The sequence below is a fragment of the Artibeus jamaicensis genome, unplaced genomic scaffold (assembly GCF_021234435.1).
Source record: "Artibeus jamaicensis isolate MK-2021 breed Jamaican fruit bat unplaced genomic scaffold, CSHL_Jam_final contig_490, whole genome shotgun sequence".
NCBI lineage: Eukaryota > Metazoa > Chordata > Mammalia > Chiroptera > Phyllostomidae > Artibeus > Artibeus jamaicensis.
In genome coordinates, this window is record NW_026521861.1 from 19,847,163 (window position 1) to 19,863,060 (window position 15,898).

Consider the following 15,898-nt stretch of genomic DNA (forward strand, 5'->3'; position numbering starts at 1 on the left):
GTGTGATTGAGGCGCCCCCGGGCCCCCGGGCAATCAGCGTGCATTGTGGCCGTCACCACGTGTAAGTGGGGCTCCTGGGGTGGCAATCACTGGCTGAGGCGGAGCTGATTGCAAAAAAAAATGTGAAGTTTTCTTTTAGTTTAGACGCAGTCGCTCCATGGGGTTTCCTCCGGCCCCGCTCCAGGGAGCACGAATGTTCATGACCCCTCCCCTCACTTCCCCGAGGAAAGCCTTCCGTTCCCCCGTGTTACCTCCCTCCCTTTTTATCATCACTTTCCTTCTTTCTGGACTCGTTGAATTAATATCTAACACTTGTCAAGCTGCTGTACGGAAAGCTGAAAACCTTTGCCCGGTCCCACAGCCTTCCTCCTTCGTTGGAGGCGGAGGCGGAAACCACAGAGTGATGTTCGGACTGAGGAGCACGCATTTGCTCTGCTCCATTTCTGCCCAGACGCCCGGCCGCTGCGCTCGCGTGCGTTCACCCTCGTGCGTGGCGTTGCTTCTGGGTCGGGTGGCCCCCTCTCTCCGCCATCCTCCTCCCCTCGCCCGCCCCCTGACCTGGGGGTCTCGGACGCTCTTGTCGAGTAAGTGCCTGGACTGCGACGCCGTGTGTCTGGCTTCCGGACCCTGCGTTGTAGGCCTGCTCACTTTAATCTTACTTTGTGGTTTAACTTTATGAGACACCCTGGACTGTACCCTTGCAGCTAAGCGCCCATGGGGGGGAATGCTAAGGGAACATGGGTGCTCAGGGGACACCGGAGGACATTCCTGTGGGTGGTCTTCAGGGGAACAGAGCCCCGGCGCGTGGCGGCAGCCATCGTCTGCCCTCCCGGCAGACCCCTCTCTGGGCCAGGTGCTCACGTCTCACTTTCATAGAAGTGCGTCCCCTCTCTTGCCACAGTCTGTGACTCAAAGCCCACGCATCCCCTTGGACCATTATTTCTGCCTGCCTGTGGTTCAGGCTCTCGTCAGAGTGCTGGCCCTTGACTCACCCGTCCTTCTGGGATCTACTTGAGTGTGGGGACACTCCAGGAAGCCATGGTGACAGAGGGGTGGGTGGGGACACTGCTTCTCTGTGTCCTTCCCCAGGGACTCAACTTTATGCCAGAGCACTTACAACCCCTGGGAGTTTTACTGCTGCGTCTCGCTGGGTAGGTTCCGTCCCTCCTCCCGGCCGTCGGGCCCCACCCCCACCCACCGCCAGTGTCTGCCGAGTGCGCAGTCGTCAGTGAATCACCCGTCAGTGGATGGGTCGCACTTGGCTCTGAGCGTTGACATGGGCAGACCCTCACGGGGACGCGTTCACATGTATTCCGAGTTTCTCTTGTAAAACCCTGTTCCACATACCATTTAGCTCTCTTTGAGTGAGAACCTAAGACATAAGAGGTTTAATAAGACATGTTGGCAGTAGAAATTTTTAAGGAATGTATTTCAAGGACATGGTTTCTTCTATGGAAACTTCTCCTTTTCCTTAGCGAGTGAGCAGGAAGGCTGGTGAGGAATGCCCCTGTTTATTCCTGGTCACGGTGTCCGCCGAGGTGTTTGGCAGGTACTGTTGCTCCTCCCCTCACCCTTCGCCCTTTCCCACGCTTGTCCTGCCAGTCTCAGAGGCCTCTGTGAATCCTGTTTTGGAAGCATGCCGCATGCAAATGAACATCTACAGCTTTTACTAAGCATTTATAGCTTTTATTAGGCATTTATAGCTTTTTTTTTAAGCAACAGCATTGCTCACTAAGGAGTTACCAGGACACATAATATTTTGGAATAAGTTGTATCTTTTAAAGTACAAAGTTAGGAATTTAATCTTAACAGCCACTTGTACCCAGCAACACAGTGAATGAGATTGTCAGAAATACGTGAATCTCGAATTATCTTGGGTTAAATGAGCCGAAATTAGCCCGAAGCTTCATGTTGTACAAGCTGCTCCAGAATCGCCCAATCAGTCAAAGTCGTCAGAGTCTTTGGGGGAGCGCCGTGCTCTTCCAGCCCCTCGCCGGCCACCTGGAGGCGCTCCACTCAGGGTGCGCCGGCCCCGGGGACGTTGAAGGCTAAGGCTCTTTCCGGGCAGCGAGGGCAGCCCCTCCCCTCTGCAGGCTCCCTGCCTCTGTGGAGCAGCGGACAGCGTCTGGCCTGCCTCTCAGGAAAGGCTGGCCGGGGAAGGCTCCCAGCTGTCCCCTTCCTGCAAAGATGCCACACCTCTGCAAAGCGTTCTCTGCCACCCTTGGTGCAGATGTGTAGAGCCGAACCGTTTTCTGAGGAGGGACGAAGGCTGTGACTTCCTTCCTTTGTTCCATTTGTTGTTAATTTGTAAAAAATGTAGTTGTCTGTGTCCTCTTTCCTGTCCCCAGGGGAACCAGTCACACTGACTCCCCCTGTGTCCAGATGTTTAGAGTGTGATAGAATGAGGTTTAGCTGCACAAGCTACAGAGTGTGCTGGCTCTCTGGAATGTTCTCTGGGGCGTGGGATCAGAGGGTGTCACGGGGCACGGGCTCCAGGGCTGGTCTTGGGTCGTCAGCACCTGCAGTACCTCCTAGAAGACCCATTTTGCTCCAAAACTTCCTTCCAACCACCCTCAATACCGAAGGCATCCCCTCACTGCAAGAGCCTCATTTCAGGGGGAGTGGTGAGCTGACCTGTGCGAGGGGCTGGCAGTGACCCCTGAACTTGTGGACGTCCCTCTGCAGGAGACCTCTCCTCAGCTGGGGTGGGTCCCCATCTGCCAGGGCTCTCGGTTCCCTGGCTGTTCCATCCCTTCTTTCCCTGTTGCCCCTCTGGGTCCCTCTAAAGGACACGGAACCTGATGGTGATGACCCAGCTGAGTTTGTCTGGCTGTAGGCGGAGGTGTGTCTTCTCACAAACGGGGTTGTGTTTGTCTGGCCCCAGCCTGTGTGGACACCTCGGTGGCTGTACCCACTGCCACCTGCTCACATGTGTCCCCACTGTGACGCTTCTTCTAGAGCAGTTTTATAAAATTGAGATTGTCTTCCATTTGCTAATTACTAATCCCCAGATCGGTGGACGTAGGGAGGGAGGGGCAGTCTGAGCCTGTCTCTGGATTCACCGTAGCTTCTGTGACGATTATGGAGTGTCTCACACTAACAGGAAAGGGGGTGAGGGGATAACAGATGCCCAGGCACCCGTGACCGGGCCTGAGGGTTTTCAGGTTCCCCCCAGTCCTGCTGTCCCTGGAGGTCCCAGAGCGCATTGCAGCTGTCGTGGCCCAGCATCGGGAGGCAGCTCCAAGTGTGGGTGGTGTTCAGAGTGGTTGGCATCGTTTCAGAGGAGAGAGGACGTGCAGAGGGGCTGGTCCCGTGCTCCCATCGGGACCCCGCCCTGGATATTCCGCTTTGGTGGCAGTGAGGGTCCCCGGACTTGTCAGCGGGCTGCATGCCAGACCCGTGAATGGGCGGCGATGGCCTCCAAGCCTTGTCTGCCCCTTGATTGAACTGCGTGGAAGCGGCTGAGCAGATGGTGCGCCTCACTGAAGAGATGGCTCTCGCTCGCCGTCATCTGTGACGTGGAGGGAGTGGTTTTCAAGCGAGAGACAAAGGGACATCCAGGTCAAAGCGGCCTGATCTGTGCCTTTGTAGCTTTATTTCCCTGTGTTGTGTTGTTGCCCAGATCTGAGCAAAGCCATGAAAACCAAAGCTTAAATCCGGTTACGGAAATGAGGAATTTCCCTGTCAGTAAACTGAACTGTAAACACTAGGACGCCGAGGTTTAGTTAGGGTTTATGCTCGCAAAACGTTCTCCATCAGTGTGCCTGAGGTTGGATCGCCTTGTCTTTGAATGTGGTCAGGAGCACTGGGCACCCCTGCGAGAAGCCCGTGAGTCCAGATGGAGGACCCCCCGGAGCACATGCTCCGGGGCCTGGGGGCTCCTTTCCGCTGCGGTTCTGCACCCGAGAACCTTGGGAAGCCCATTCCGGTTAACACCGATTCCCTTCTCTACCTTTCGAGACCCTGTCTTGCCAGGTCCCCACATTGAAAGGGGCAAAACGGTGGACGGATTTTCGGTGGAACTTGCCGTATACTGATCACTGTGTTTTATGTAATTTGGGGAGGGGAGGGCGAGGTTTGGAGAGTAAAGATTTGAAGATTTACTGGCAGACAGAGCCTTTCTCATCCTGACAGTAGTTGAATCCTCTTGGTGGATTCCTTGGCCATGAGCCCGGTGTCCCTGGCTCCCCCTTTACTTACTGTTTTCCGGGCGTTTTCCCTCGGAGGAAGTGGAACAGGCCGGGCCAAGGACTCGTCCCTTCAGTCGGGCAAGCAGGCGCCTTCTTCCGAACACCGCTGGCCTCACAAAACTTCATCTGTGTCCGCGTTTGACCAACACAGGGCTTCTTAAAAAATGTCGGTGTGAAGCACTCTCATTGTTTTCGTCACTCACTTTCCAGGCAAATGATTGTTCCGGGTAGGAGCTCTGCCCTGTCACGGCAGGAGCATTAGTCACAGCAGCCCCTTGGGGGCAGCGGGCAAAGGCCCTGCCACCTGCTGGAACCCGCTGTTAGGAAATATTGAAGTCAGATTCCTGGGCTGTTTTCGCTGTGATTAGATCTGAGGTAGGAAGTGTATTATCTCTAAAACGTTTTCTATAAATCAAATTCCGGTGCTTTAAATGGTAGAAGGAAAAGCCATGTGTTTAATACAGGCCTGTAATAAAATAGACCTTAATGCTTTGATCCGTAAACAAATCAAAATAAAAATCCCTTTAGCTTCTCTGCTGTGGATAATGGAGGGGTTTTCCTTTCTCTGTCGGAGGGAATCTTAAACCCAGGGCTACTGTGTGGTAGGTTTGTTCACTTGACGGATGATACAGGGAGAGGGACGTCGGCCACAGGGCCGTCCTGTGTGGCCGTCACCTAAGGTAGTCCTCACCTGTCATTCTGGAACACTTCATCTAGACGGTTGTGCTGGCCGCTGCTGATGAACGGCACCAGCTGGCAGCCCCGGGGCTGATTACTTTAAATAACAGCGGAGTGCCCAAGGCATTCCCTCCTCTTCCGTTGTTCGGTGCCTCGAGAACATTTTCATCGTTACCTGTGAAGCACTGTGCCCCCCCATCCCGCATCCTGTCTGTCATGCTCTGTCTTTCATTATATGTGTTGTTGAAAAGGCTGGTAGTCGATTTCAGTATCTTAATGATGTCCACCCAGTTCCATTATACTTTGTCGAGTACCTATACCGTGTGCTCACCACTGTTGGTTAGCAAGTTTCATTCCTCAGGCAGACTTCCGAGCGGTCAACTTAAAAAAGGTACAATTGGAAAAGAGTACTTCTCTTAATTTACAGAAAGGGCCCCGAGTCAAGTAACAAGTGGGGGCCTGTGAGGAAAAGCCTGGTGGGGAGCTGTCCACCACCGTGGTGCTGATTACAGGTTGTATTTTCCAAGAATCCATCGTTACTCTTAAACTCTTTCGTGCCCACCGCGGGAGTGATGCTCTCTGCAAACTGAACTCACTTCCAGCGTCACACGTGACAAGACAAAATAAATATGTGATAAGCACTGCACACAGTAAACAGCAGTGGAGTGTGGGGTGTGCCGCTGTGTGCACAGCCTCCGGAGCTGCTCCCTCCGTGTTCTCCTTGGGGCTCTCTTCTGTGAGTTGGCAGGACGGCAGTTTCGCAGGGCGTGGTTGGCCTGACCTTGATCAGGGCCGGTGCCCACCTCTGGCTAGTCTCCTGCCTCGGAGGCCAAACGAGCTTAGCTCTCTTCCTGCAGGCCACGTCACCTACAGGTGATTTGCCTGGGACGCTGGGAGGAGCCTCCGGTCAGCCTGCCTCTCTCCTTCCAGGCCCAGTTCTTTTTCTGTTGCCTTAACCACCGCCTCGGTGCAGAGACTCCCCTCAGGAGGGAGGGTTGCATGCTGTGTGCCTTTGACATTGTTCTTACTGCATATGTTTCACTGCTGGGCACCCAGGAGAGAAGGGTGCACCCGACCCTGTTGACCAAGACCTGCGTTCTCCACGACCCTTGCTTTCCTGGTTGAAAGAGCGCCCGCCCCTCCCGAGCCCTGTGCACCCCCTGTCTCCTCGGCCCCCCTGGGGTGAGGTGCTGTGCAGGGGCTGGCAGACGTGTAAGGTCCTTTCTGAATGCGCCGAGCTACCGTCTTAATGCACTTGAACCTGCCTGGAGAACAGAATCCTGGCTTGACTGGTACTTCCCCCACAGTCTTCCCTAGCACTTTCCTAATTTTCCCTTTACTTATTTGTGGGAGTCATTCGTGATTTTCCTCCATTGGTTCTTCTTTTATTTCTTTTAAAAGATGTTACACTTGTCGCCAAGTCCAGTAGCTTTAACCAGAAGACATAGCTTTAACCAGCTTCTCTTTCCCATTTCCTATCGTCAGTCCAAATCCTGCTGTGTTACTGCCTCTGATTTCCAAGGTACTTTTCATTGCTTTGTCACCCTCTGGGTTAAGACGCGGTGGCACTGGGTCCCCAGAGCTGAAATGCAGGGCCCCTGGTCGCTGCTCCCCACAGCACCAAGCCCAGGGCTGTGCTGGCGCTCTGACCAGAACACTCACCAAGGCTCCAGCAGTCGACAGAACCGGAAACCCGGTGAGGGGCGGCTGTATTAAATACGGTTCCGGAAAGGGGAGCAATGACTCAGGGTCACTCGAGTTTGTTCTCCCAGGATGGTTTGTTGCATCAGGATGGTTCTTGGAAAAATCTAATTTGCATTTCACATGGAAAGAAACCAGAAGCATACATGTTTGCATGCATGTGCACACACATGGAGCAGCTGTACGGGTCTGGCCTCACGGTCAGGCGTGGGAGCTGGCCCGGCTGCGGCTCAGCAGTGCCGTTCCCCTTCCGTCAGCTCCCGTCCCCTCGTCTGTGCAGTGTGGACGCAGCTCGGCGGCTCCCGTGGCCCCTTCCATTGCTGGTTCCGTTCTGCGCCTGTCTGCTGCTGGAAGGAGGGAGAAAAATCACAGGAACCCATCGAATCACGGGGTGCAGAGTTCTTAGAGGGGGGAGAAATGAGATGACAGCCTTGTACATCTTGCCGTTCAGATGAAGAGCACCTCTCCCCCATCGATCTGGCTCTTGCTGTTTAATTCGCATTTAAAGTGTGGCTCTGGATCTCTGTTCAGTGTCACAGGCTCAAGGTTATTGAACACACTTTATGGACCGTTTGTTTAATGTGACCAAACTGAAAATTAAGAAGCACATCACTCAGTGTTCATAAAACAAATGTTTCCAATGAACAAATTTATTCTCGCATTTGTGTCTTCCGGGAATGTAGAGCCATAATGGGGTTCGAGATGGATACTCCGCTTGGATGTCTGTAAGCTGCTGATGCCTGTTGAATACCTTTTATAAAGATTAATGCTTCTTACCCTGTGCCCATTACTGGGGCAGTCGTCTTCCTGGCTTTGCTCACGTGGCTGAGGATGAGCAGATGTTGGGTTCCTGCTGTCCGTGATCACAGGGGATCACCCTGGCGGTGCGGAGGGGGGCCGGGGGGGTGACAGGCCCTCCAGTCCCGCAGCTGGGCTGCCCGCCCCTTCCTGGCTGCCGGGGAGTGCTGGGACCATGGTCCTGGTTGGCTAGGTTCTGTCTGGGCCTGGACTCGGAGCCAGCGGGCGGGGGCACGTCCTGGAGCTGCTTGCACATGGCGCGGTTCTGGCAGGAGACGGCTGTGGCCCTGGTTCTGCTCTCAGGGATGAGCACCAACTCATTGAAATGAGCGACTGCCCGAGAGGCCCCTCACATCTGCTTCCTAGCGCACTCCAGGCTGTGCGACCCAGCACGCGAGTCAGGTCCGCGTTCCATTGGCGCCTGGCCAGGTGGCTCTGTGGGTTGGAGCATCGTCCCGTGAACTGGAAGGCTGCAGTGAGCGGGCACACGCCTGGGTTGCGGGTTCAGTGCCCGGTCAGGGTGTGTGTGGCAGGCAGCTGATCACATCCATGTGATGTGAACATCCATGGATGTTTCTCTCTCACATCCATGTTCTCTTCTCTCTTTTCCCCTCTCTAAACATCCTTGGGTGAGGATAAAAAATAACTTAAACACAACTATTCCAGAGACCACATTAGGAGTACAAAATCATTGGGATTAGTTTTAATAATAGACTTTATCCAAAATGCCCGGACATGACCGCAGTCTCACAGTTACTCATGACTCCGCGCTGTGGTTTCCACGCCATGTCGCTGAAGTCCCTGTGGTTTTGACACTGCCAGTCCACCCTCTCTGGATGCCAAGTTTTCACCAGAGATGCTTGATCTGTGTTTAATAAACACTTGGTAAAACCTACCATTGAAGAGTCCATTTCCAGACCCAGGTCATTCTGAACAGGTGTTTCCAGTAACCAAAGTAAATGTCGTTTTTTTATTGTTTATTCTGTTATAGTTGTCCCAATTATATTTCCCCTTTTGCCCCCCTCCTCCCAGGCCACCCCTCTCCATGTCATTTTTTTTTTAACGTGTAAATGTAAGTGACCTAAAATTAGATAGAATTGAACATTTCGTTCCCCGGTGGCACCGGCTGCATCTTCAGTGTCCAATGGCTACTGGAGAGGCTGGCGGAGCTTAAGGCACGTGTGTCTCTGCACTTGCCCTTGAAAAGGCTGACCTTGTAGTGTGCCGTTTCTGTGGCAGCTGTTGAAAGCCACCACGTACTTGGGGCTCGGTGTCTGCCAAGTGCAGAGTTTGTGTCGTTCAGTCCCCACGTCACCCGAGAGGCAGACAGCAGCCGCCTCGCTCTGCAGATACGATGCATTCAGACCTAGAGCGTTTTTAGTGGCGTGCCCCAAACCCACAGCAGAGTGTGAACGGCACGGCGGGTGCATGGGGGCGGGTAGAACCCCCGCCTGAGCCCAGGAGGCATGCCCCAGCCCCGAGGAGCCCCCGGGGTCCTGGACCGCTGGTCTCGTGGTTGTGGCAGTCATTTTCCAAATGGTTATCTGTGGGCAATTCATTTGAAATACAAAGTTTGTTTTTGCTTTTGATCATCAGAATTCCTGGGCCATCTGTTTGGTTGCCTAAAGGGATTATTTGACACTGATCATCATATAGAAGTGGTGTTCTGTTCGTGGGGAGGGCAGGAAAGGCCGTCAGGACTCTGGGCCGGGGCTCCTGGCAGCGGTGGCCTCTTCCCTGCCTGTGAGGGAGGGGCAGACGCCTGCTCTCACGCGGGTCGCCGCCGTGCGCGTGCGTGAGGTTTGGGTATGGAATGTGCGTGTCTGTGAGTGCGTGGTGTGTCTGTGTGTTGAGTGTGTGTGTGGTGTTGGAGTGTGTGTCTCTGTGTTGTGCATATGAGTGTGGGTGGTGAACCTTCTTCCAAGCCTTGGTTTTGGTCTCTACTTAGGATGAGATTTGAGAGACTTCAGTGTTATTTGAAACTTGTGTCCTGCTTCCTCCTAAACAAGCTGAAAGGAGACACCCCCTCGGGAAGTGGGGGTTTAAACCATTGCACTGAGTGGCCGGGGGAGCCCTGGGGGCAGGCCTGTCTTCTGATGCCAGGCTCCTGTCGGCGGCACACACATGCACACGCGCGTGCAGGTGCCCCTCCACACGCCTCCGGACCGGCTTGGACGCCGTCCAGGGAAACTGGGTCACCAGAAGGCGGCCGAGACCTCGTTAGGACGGCCTTGTTCCCCTGATGTCTTTTACGGACAGAGCGGGCCGTTCTGGGCTGCAGGTCCTCCCCGCCCCTTCGCAGGTGTGCTGTGGCTTCCAGATGAGAAGCAGGCGTGACAGTGTAGTCACGCGGCAGCCGCCTGGCCAGGAAGGCAGACAGAGCTGTTCATGGTGAGCACGCACGTGTGACAGAAACCCACACAGACACACACAAATGACCTCTGTCAGGTCTCGGTCTGTGTGCAGGACTCCACGTGTGCATGGGGACAAGGCCTGTCCCCTGGAGGTGGCATCCCAGCAAGGACAAAGGGGCCACTGGTTCAGTGGCGCCTCACGCCGGGGCCCAGCCGCTCCGAAGGACCCTGGGGCCTTGCCCTCCCTGCTCTGGGCACCGGGCCATGTTTCTGAAGGACGCTGCCGCCCTCTGCCCCTCCGTCCTCGGAGGCCCGTGTGACATGCCCCGTGTGGTCAGTGCAGCCTCCAGGGAAAGCCTGGGCGCCAGGTGGTCTGGTCCCGAGACTCGTGTGTGGTCAGAGGCTGCAGCTCCGTCCTTGGCTGGGAGGTGGCCCACCGCCTGGAATGTGGACCGCTGCCACCACGCCCTCCTGCAGGTGCCGTCTCACATTCCCCCCTCGACGGAGTGTGTGTACCCCACTTCCTCTTGTCCTGCCCTTGCAGGGTGGCCGTCAAAGGCGTCAGATTGTGCAGGCAGGTCTCAGACGGATTACGCCTTGCAGGGCTTCACTGTTCTCAGGGGGCTGAGAGAATGAAGTGTGCCGTCAGCCATGACAAAGTGGCTGTAAAGTTCCTAAAAGTTGTGTAGTTTCGCATCAAGGGAGGCTGGATAACAAACAGCTCACCCCTGGGCAGGGGATGGGGGCTCTCCCACCCGGGGGCCTCACATGGCTGATGGTGTCTCCCGCTGAAGATGGACAGGGAGGCCGGGGCCTCCTGCACCCTGGGGAGACTCTGACAAATGACAGCTACACCCTCAATTACCTCTGAGAACAGCGAAGTCCACACACAGCGGCCTGCCCAGCGTGGCAGGTAAATGGGGCGGTGAGGGTCGGGGTCTGGCCAGGGCATCTGGGCACCAGGGCCTGAACGGCCATTTCTGGTGTCTCTGCATCTGGAACTGGGCTCCTCTGATTCTGTGGGCCTCCTCATGGACACCCCCTCCCCCTCGGGGCCGGCCAGCCACCAGGCCTTCGGCCCACACCGGGGCCCTCCCGCCGTTTTCTGGGCAGCCTTGCCCGGTGTCCACAGTGATTTGTTTTCCTTGGTCCTGCTGCTGGACCTGCTCCAGTCTCTGAGGTCCTGCCTTCTCCCTTAGAGGCATCTTGCAAACTCGCCTCAGTCTCCTGGAGCACAACAGTGACAAGGATGACCAAGAGTGGACTGGGCGGCCACCGACGCAGCCCCTTTGTGCTCCGTGGGTGGTCCTACAGGGCCATGTGTTTCAGGCTGAAGGGCCAGACTTCCCGTCCCAGAAACGTGCTGCGGGGACCATGGGGGTGGCACAGGCGGGGCTGGACTCAGACAGGTCTGCTGGGACCCAGGAGGCTGGAGTGCCACCTCTCCAGTGGACGCTGTGTGGTGGTCAAGGTCAGCAGGTCAGAGTGGCTGTGGTTCATGAGCGTCCCAGTGCTCCAGGAAAGACGTTGGGCTTTGGAGTCGGTGGGATTCATGTATTTAGTAGGTCAGCATTTCGGGCAGATGCACGTTGGGGCTGGCTTCGCTGCCAGAAGGTCATGCTCTTCAGGCATGTCCTTGGTCTGGTTTTGTCCTTGGGCGGCCCTCGGACACCGTGCACCCCCCCATAGCGACAGTGTGTCTGGCTCAAGGGCCTTAATGCTGGGGAGATGCTCTTCATGGGGACGTGCATTCATCTGGTGGCAGCACAGGAAGGTGGGTGAGCGATGAGGGGATCCCGCTGGGCCCCCAACATCCAGGAGCACAGACACGGAGAGACCAGCCCAGTGCCCCGGGACAGCGCCTTCTGCCTGCAGTGCGTGCGCTGCCCTCCGACTCCTGGACCTTCAGCTGCTCGATGCCTGAATCTCTGCTCTGAGGCTGGCCTGTGCCCAGTGGGGCCGCGGGGGTGCGGCTCCTCCTGCATCATCTCTGCCCAAGTGCCAACTCCTGCAGTTGGGAAGTCGACATATGAGTTCACATGTTCACGGACAGACGCCTCCTGTCCCCCTCCGTCCGCCCCCCGGGACATAGCTCAGCAGACGGAGTTGGGAGAAATCTGTGCGGGACATTCTGCCCTGGTCCCCAGATGCAGTGGCACAAGGGAGGGCATGGAGGTCTGTCCCCTCCTTTCCCTGGTCCCTGCCCACTCCGTCTCCGCACACCAGCCTCCTCGGGAAGGTCTCGGACTGGCCCTGTGCGTGCCCACGAGACCCTTTCCAGGGGCTTGCGCTCGTTTTTTCCCTTGAACAGAAGAAGTCAGGAAACACCCGTGCACCACCTGCTGCCGTGCCCCGTGAAGGCTGCGTTTCCTCCGCCGTGAACTCTTCACGGCCGGCGGAGTGTGTTAACGTTCTCGCGCTCCGCTGTCTTCTCCCTCGTGATCTCCATGTCAGGGAGGGACAGTGGCCGGGCCAGGGCCGCAGCACAGAGCTGGGCCGCGCTCAGAGTGCCCGCCGGAAGCGGTGAGGCTCCAGCTGAGTGGGGTTTCCCAGCCGGAAGAGACCTTCAGTGACGGCACTTTATCCTTGATCTCGTCGGCATCCGTTTTCTTGTTGCTCGGCGACTTTTGGAACCTGTTTCCCTGCTGCTGTCTGAAGAACCCCCGGACCCCCAAAGTTCTCTGGCTCTGACTCTCGCGCCCCAGGGCCCCGTGTCTCCCAGCCGCCCTGCGGGACTGGTGTCTGCTCCCTGCTCCCAGTGCGTCCCTCCTCAGCTCCCAGGGAGCTGCCTCGGGAAGGGGTCTCGGTGCCCTTACTGCCGAGTGCTGCGCTGGCCTGGTGGACGGTGCTCGCCACCACGGCGGCTACGTGGGCCACCTTCTCCTCCTCGGCCGGGGTGAGCCCACGCCTCCCTGCCTCTGCCCCCACCTCTGCTCACTCCATCCTGTCCTCGCGTCCTGCACCCCTCTGTCCGGATGCCATCGTCCTGCACGTGCCCACCCTCCCCGCCCCCCCCTCACCCCCGCCCTGAGAGCATTAGTCACACACCGGGCTTTCCTGGCTGGGGAGGCTGATGCACACCCCCCCCCCCACCCCCTGACTCTGTTTCTCAGCCAGAAATTGCCTCCGGCTTTTAGAGCCCTCTCTCCATTCGCCCCCTCAGCGGGGTCACTTTGGGTGTCCAACAGGCAACTGCAACTCGACTGTTCGAACCCAAGCCCCTGTTCAGACACCCCTCCACACCAGGATGCCGGGCCCCAGAGTCTGACCCTCCGGCTCCCCATACCCTCCCCTGCCATGAGCCACCTGGCAGTGTGGCCAGCCTGCTCCCATCTGCTCTTGTTCACGGCCTTGGTTTCAAACTCACAGCTGCAGCGGGGGCCCAGACCTCTGGTGTCTCCTGTCTGGACCAGTGCAGTAGCTCACTGACCTATTGTGTGCCTCCCGTCCCCGCTGCCCTACTGTGCGGCATCACAGAGGGTCTCTCTGGCACGTTCCAGTTCTCACCTTCCACCTCACCTGTCCTGTTCATGGTGAAGCCCGGGCAGCACCTGCTTCTCTGTCTCCCCCCTCCCCTCCCGAACTGTGCGTACACATCTGGGAATCCACCCCTTGCTCCAGCTTCCCCGACTCTGTGTGTCATGGTCCTGGACTGTCCCCATCCCCTCGTTGCAACCCCATGTGGCAAATTCATATTCTTCCCACCAGCAGGGGAAGGTCCTGCTTCCTGAAGGCAGCCTCCCTGGGCTGAAGTCCAAGGTCCGTGCCTGCTCCCCACTGCTCCTGCCCTTCACATGCTCTCGTGTTAGCTCAGGAGTCGATGGGGGGGGGGGCAGAGAGAGGCTGTGGCTCATTCCTGGCATCGCTGTCACGCCACACCACGTCCCCTGTCCTCAGCATCTAACCTGTGCCAGGCTCAGACCTTCCGGGTAACCTTGCAGGAGAGCGCTGTGCCTCATGCCTGTGAGCAGCCCGCGCCATCGTGCCCACGTTAGAGATGAGCAAACCCAGGCTCAGAGGGGACGCGAGCCGCCCGAGGCGGTCTGCTCTGAGGCCAGCAGAACCTGAAGGCAGCGTCCCCCGGAGCCTGTGCCTGCACTGTCCCTCCGAGGGCACAAGTGGATCAAAAATGTCCCTGAGTGACTGGGGTCAGGTGGAGGGTCCTGTAAGGGACGAGCTGGCAGAGTGCAGGGGCCTGGAGGAGGCCGTGGCGTGTGAGCGGAGGGAGCCCTGCTCCGTCTCTCCCTGTGGTGAGTCTGGGGAGCTGGCACTCAAATTGGTTTTGTTGTGAAAAGTAGTTCAAGTTTCAAACCTCTGAATTTGTAGGTGCACAAGATGAGTGAAAACTCTGGCACATGTCAGTGTTTCTGTGCATACTGGGAAATGCGTGTTCATGTGTTTTATATTTACACACCCACAGCACTCTGTCTTACCCACGGAGGACACGGCACCTGTGTGTAGTGTTTTCTCCTATACACACGGCCTACACTCATGTTTAGTTTATAAGTTAGGCACAGTAAGAGTGTAACAATGAGAATTGATAACGAAATAGGTTAGTTATAACGAGACACTGTAACAAAAGTTATGTGAGTGCAGTCTCTCTCCCAAAATACGTCACTGTGCCCGACCTTCCGCGTGGAGGGGCTGGACAGGGGAGACTCACGGGCCGGAGGGGGATGGAGCGGCACCGTGCGAGATTTTGTGACACCACTCAGAAGAGCATGCAGTTTAAAACTTGCGAATAGTACATTTCTGGAACTTTCCACTTACTGTTTTTGGACTGTGGTTGACTGGGGGTATCTGAAGGCACAGAGAGTGCGGTGGTTGATCGGGGTGGGCTGCGGTGTGGTTGTGTTGTACGCGTATTTGCAGAGATACCCATGCTCATGTGTGCAAACCACATCGCAGCAGATGTGACCTCCCCATAGTGCAGCATCTGACTGTCTCCAGGTGTCAGCTGGCAGCATGTGTCCTTGAGAACGATGTGTCGCACTGGGGAACCAACCCCAGCAAACACCAGCTGCTGACTGGCAACCCCGTGTCCCCGCAGACTGCAGAGAGATCCTGCTGCCCATGATGACCGACCAGCTCAAGTACCATCTGGAGAGGCAGGAGGACCTGGAGGCCTGCTGCCAGCTGCTCGGTGATGTCCTGGAGGTGCTGTACAGGAGGGACGTGGTGAGTAGGGCACTCGGCTGCCCACCGGGCTGCCCAGAGTGCGACTGTGACTCCCGCGTGTCCCACCTGGGGTGCGCAGGCTCCGCGGTCCGCGGTCACTCCAAAGGAACGGCCTTGGTTGTGTGGGTTTTCCACTCTCTCTGTCAAGGTGCACCCTCAGATTATTTTTATTTATGTGTGAGGTGTGCTGACTATATTACAGGGTTTATTCTTCCACACCAAACATATCTAAGTGTCTTTCCTAAAACTTCTCAGCTAAATGCCTCTGAAGACTCAGATTTTAATTCTTAAAGTCAGGACAAACCTTGCTGTTGAGAGCGGGGAGTGAGCAAATGGACGCTGTTCACCTGCACTCTTTCTCTCGATTCTTATTCTGTCAAAGTAACACATACACGTGGGGTTTTTCCCAGTCACCGGTGTTTCCGCGAGTCTGGGGAAGAGCAGCGCTGTGCCCACTCCACCGGGGTCCCCTCCCCTAACCCATCCCTCCTGACCTCCGACACGTTCCCGGTCAACACGCACGTTCACCTGTGCTGCCCACGTGTCCTGGCCCCAGCTCATCCTCCCAGAGCCCGGTCAGTGCCCTTGTGGATCAGGCTAAATTCGGCCCCAGCGGCGATGGCCATCCAGGCGCAGGGCCTTCGAGAGGCTTTGGAAGCCGTCACCCAAAGGGCAGCCTCCAGTGGTTCCAGTCCAGGGCCCAGGTGCCCCTGTTTTCACAGGAGATAATTTGGCAGGAAAGGGCTTGTGTGGCCCGACCTCACACAGCAGCTGTGGCCTGGCCTGGCCCCGTGCGGAAGTTACTTATTTAAACACAGACACACGAGGAAATTCCCATTCGCAGCCAGTCCTACGGCTCTGTGGGTTTCAGGTGGCTTGCTGAGACGGCGTGCAGACGTCCCGCTCCGTGAGCTGGGTCCCCAAGTTGCTGGCGTTGACCCACAGAGCCTTCCAGGGTGCCACCCGCCTGCCTTCCTTACAAAGGGCCGGCGTCGCCAG

General features: G+C 56.7%; 1 protein-coding gene across 2 annotated transcripts in view; it reads left to right on the forward strand.

Annotated features, from left to right (window-relative positions):
- The window catches only part of DOCK1 (dedicator of cytokinesis 1), a 364,555-nt gene that overhangs the window by 131,579 nt on the left and 217,078 nt on the right, over window positions 1-15,898 (forward strand). For both annotated transcript variants that reach the window (XM_053668427.1, XM_053668428.1), the window contains exon 26: window positions 14,772-14,899. In XM_053668427.1, coding sequence (XP_053524402.1) covers window positions 14,772-14,899 — 128 coding nt within the window. The remainder of the gene's footprint in view (window positions 1-14,771; window positions 14,900-15,898) is intronic.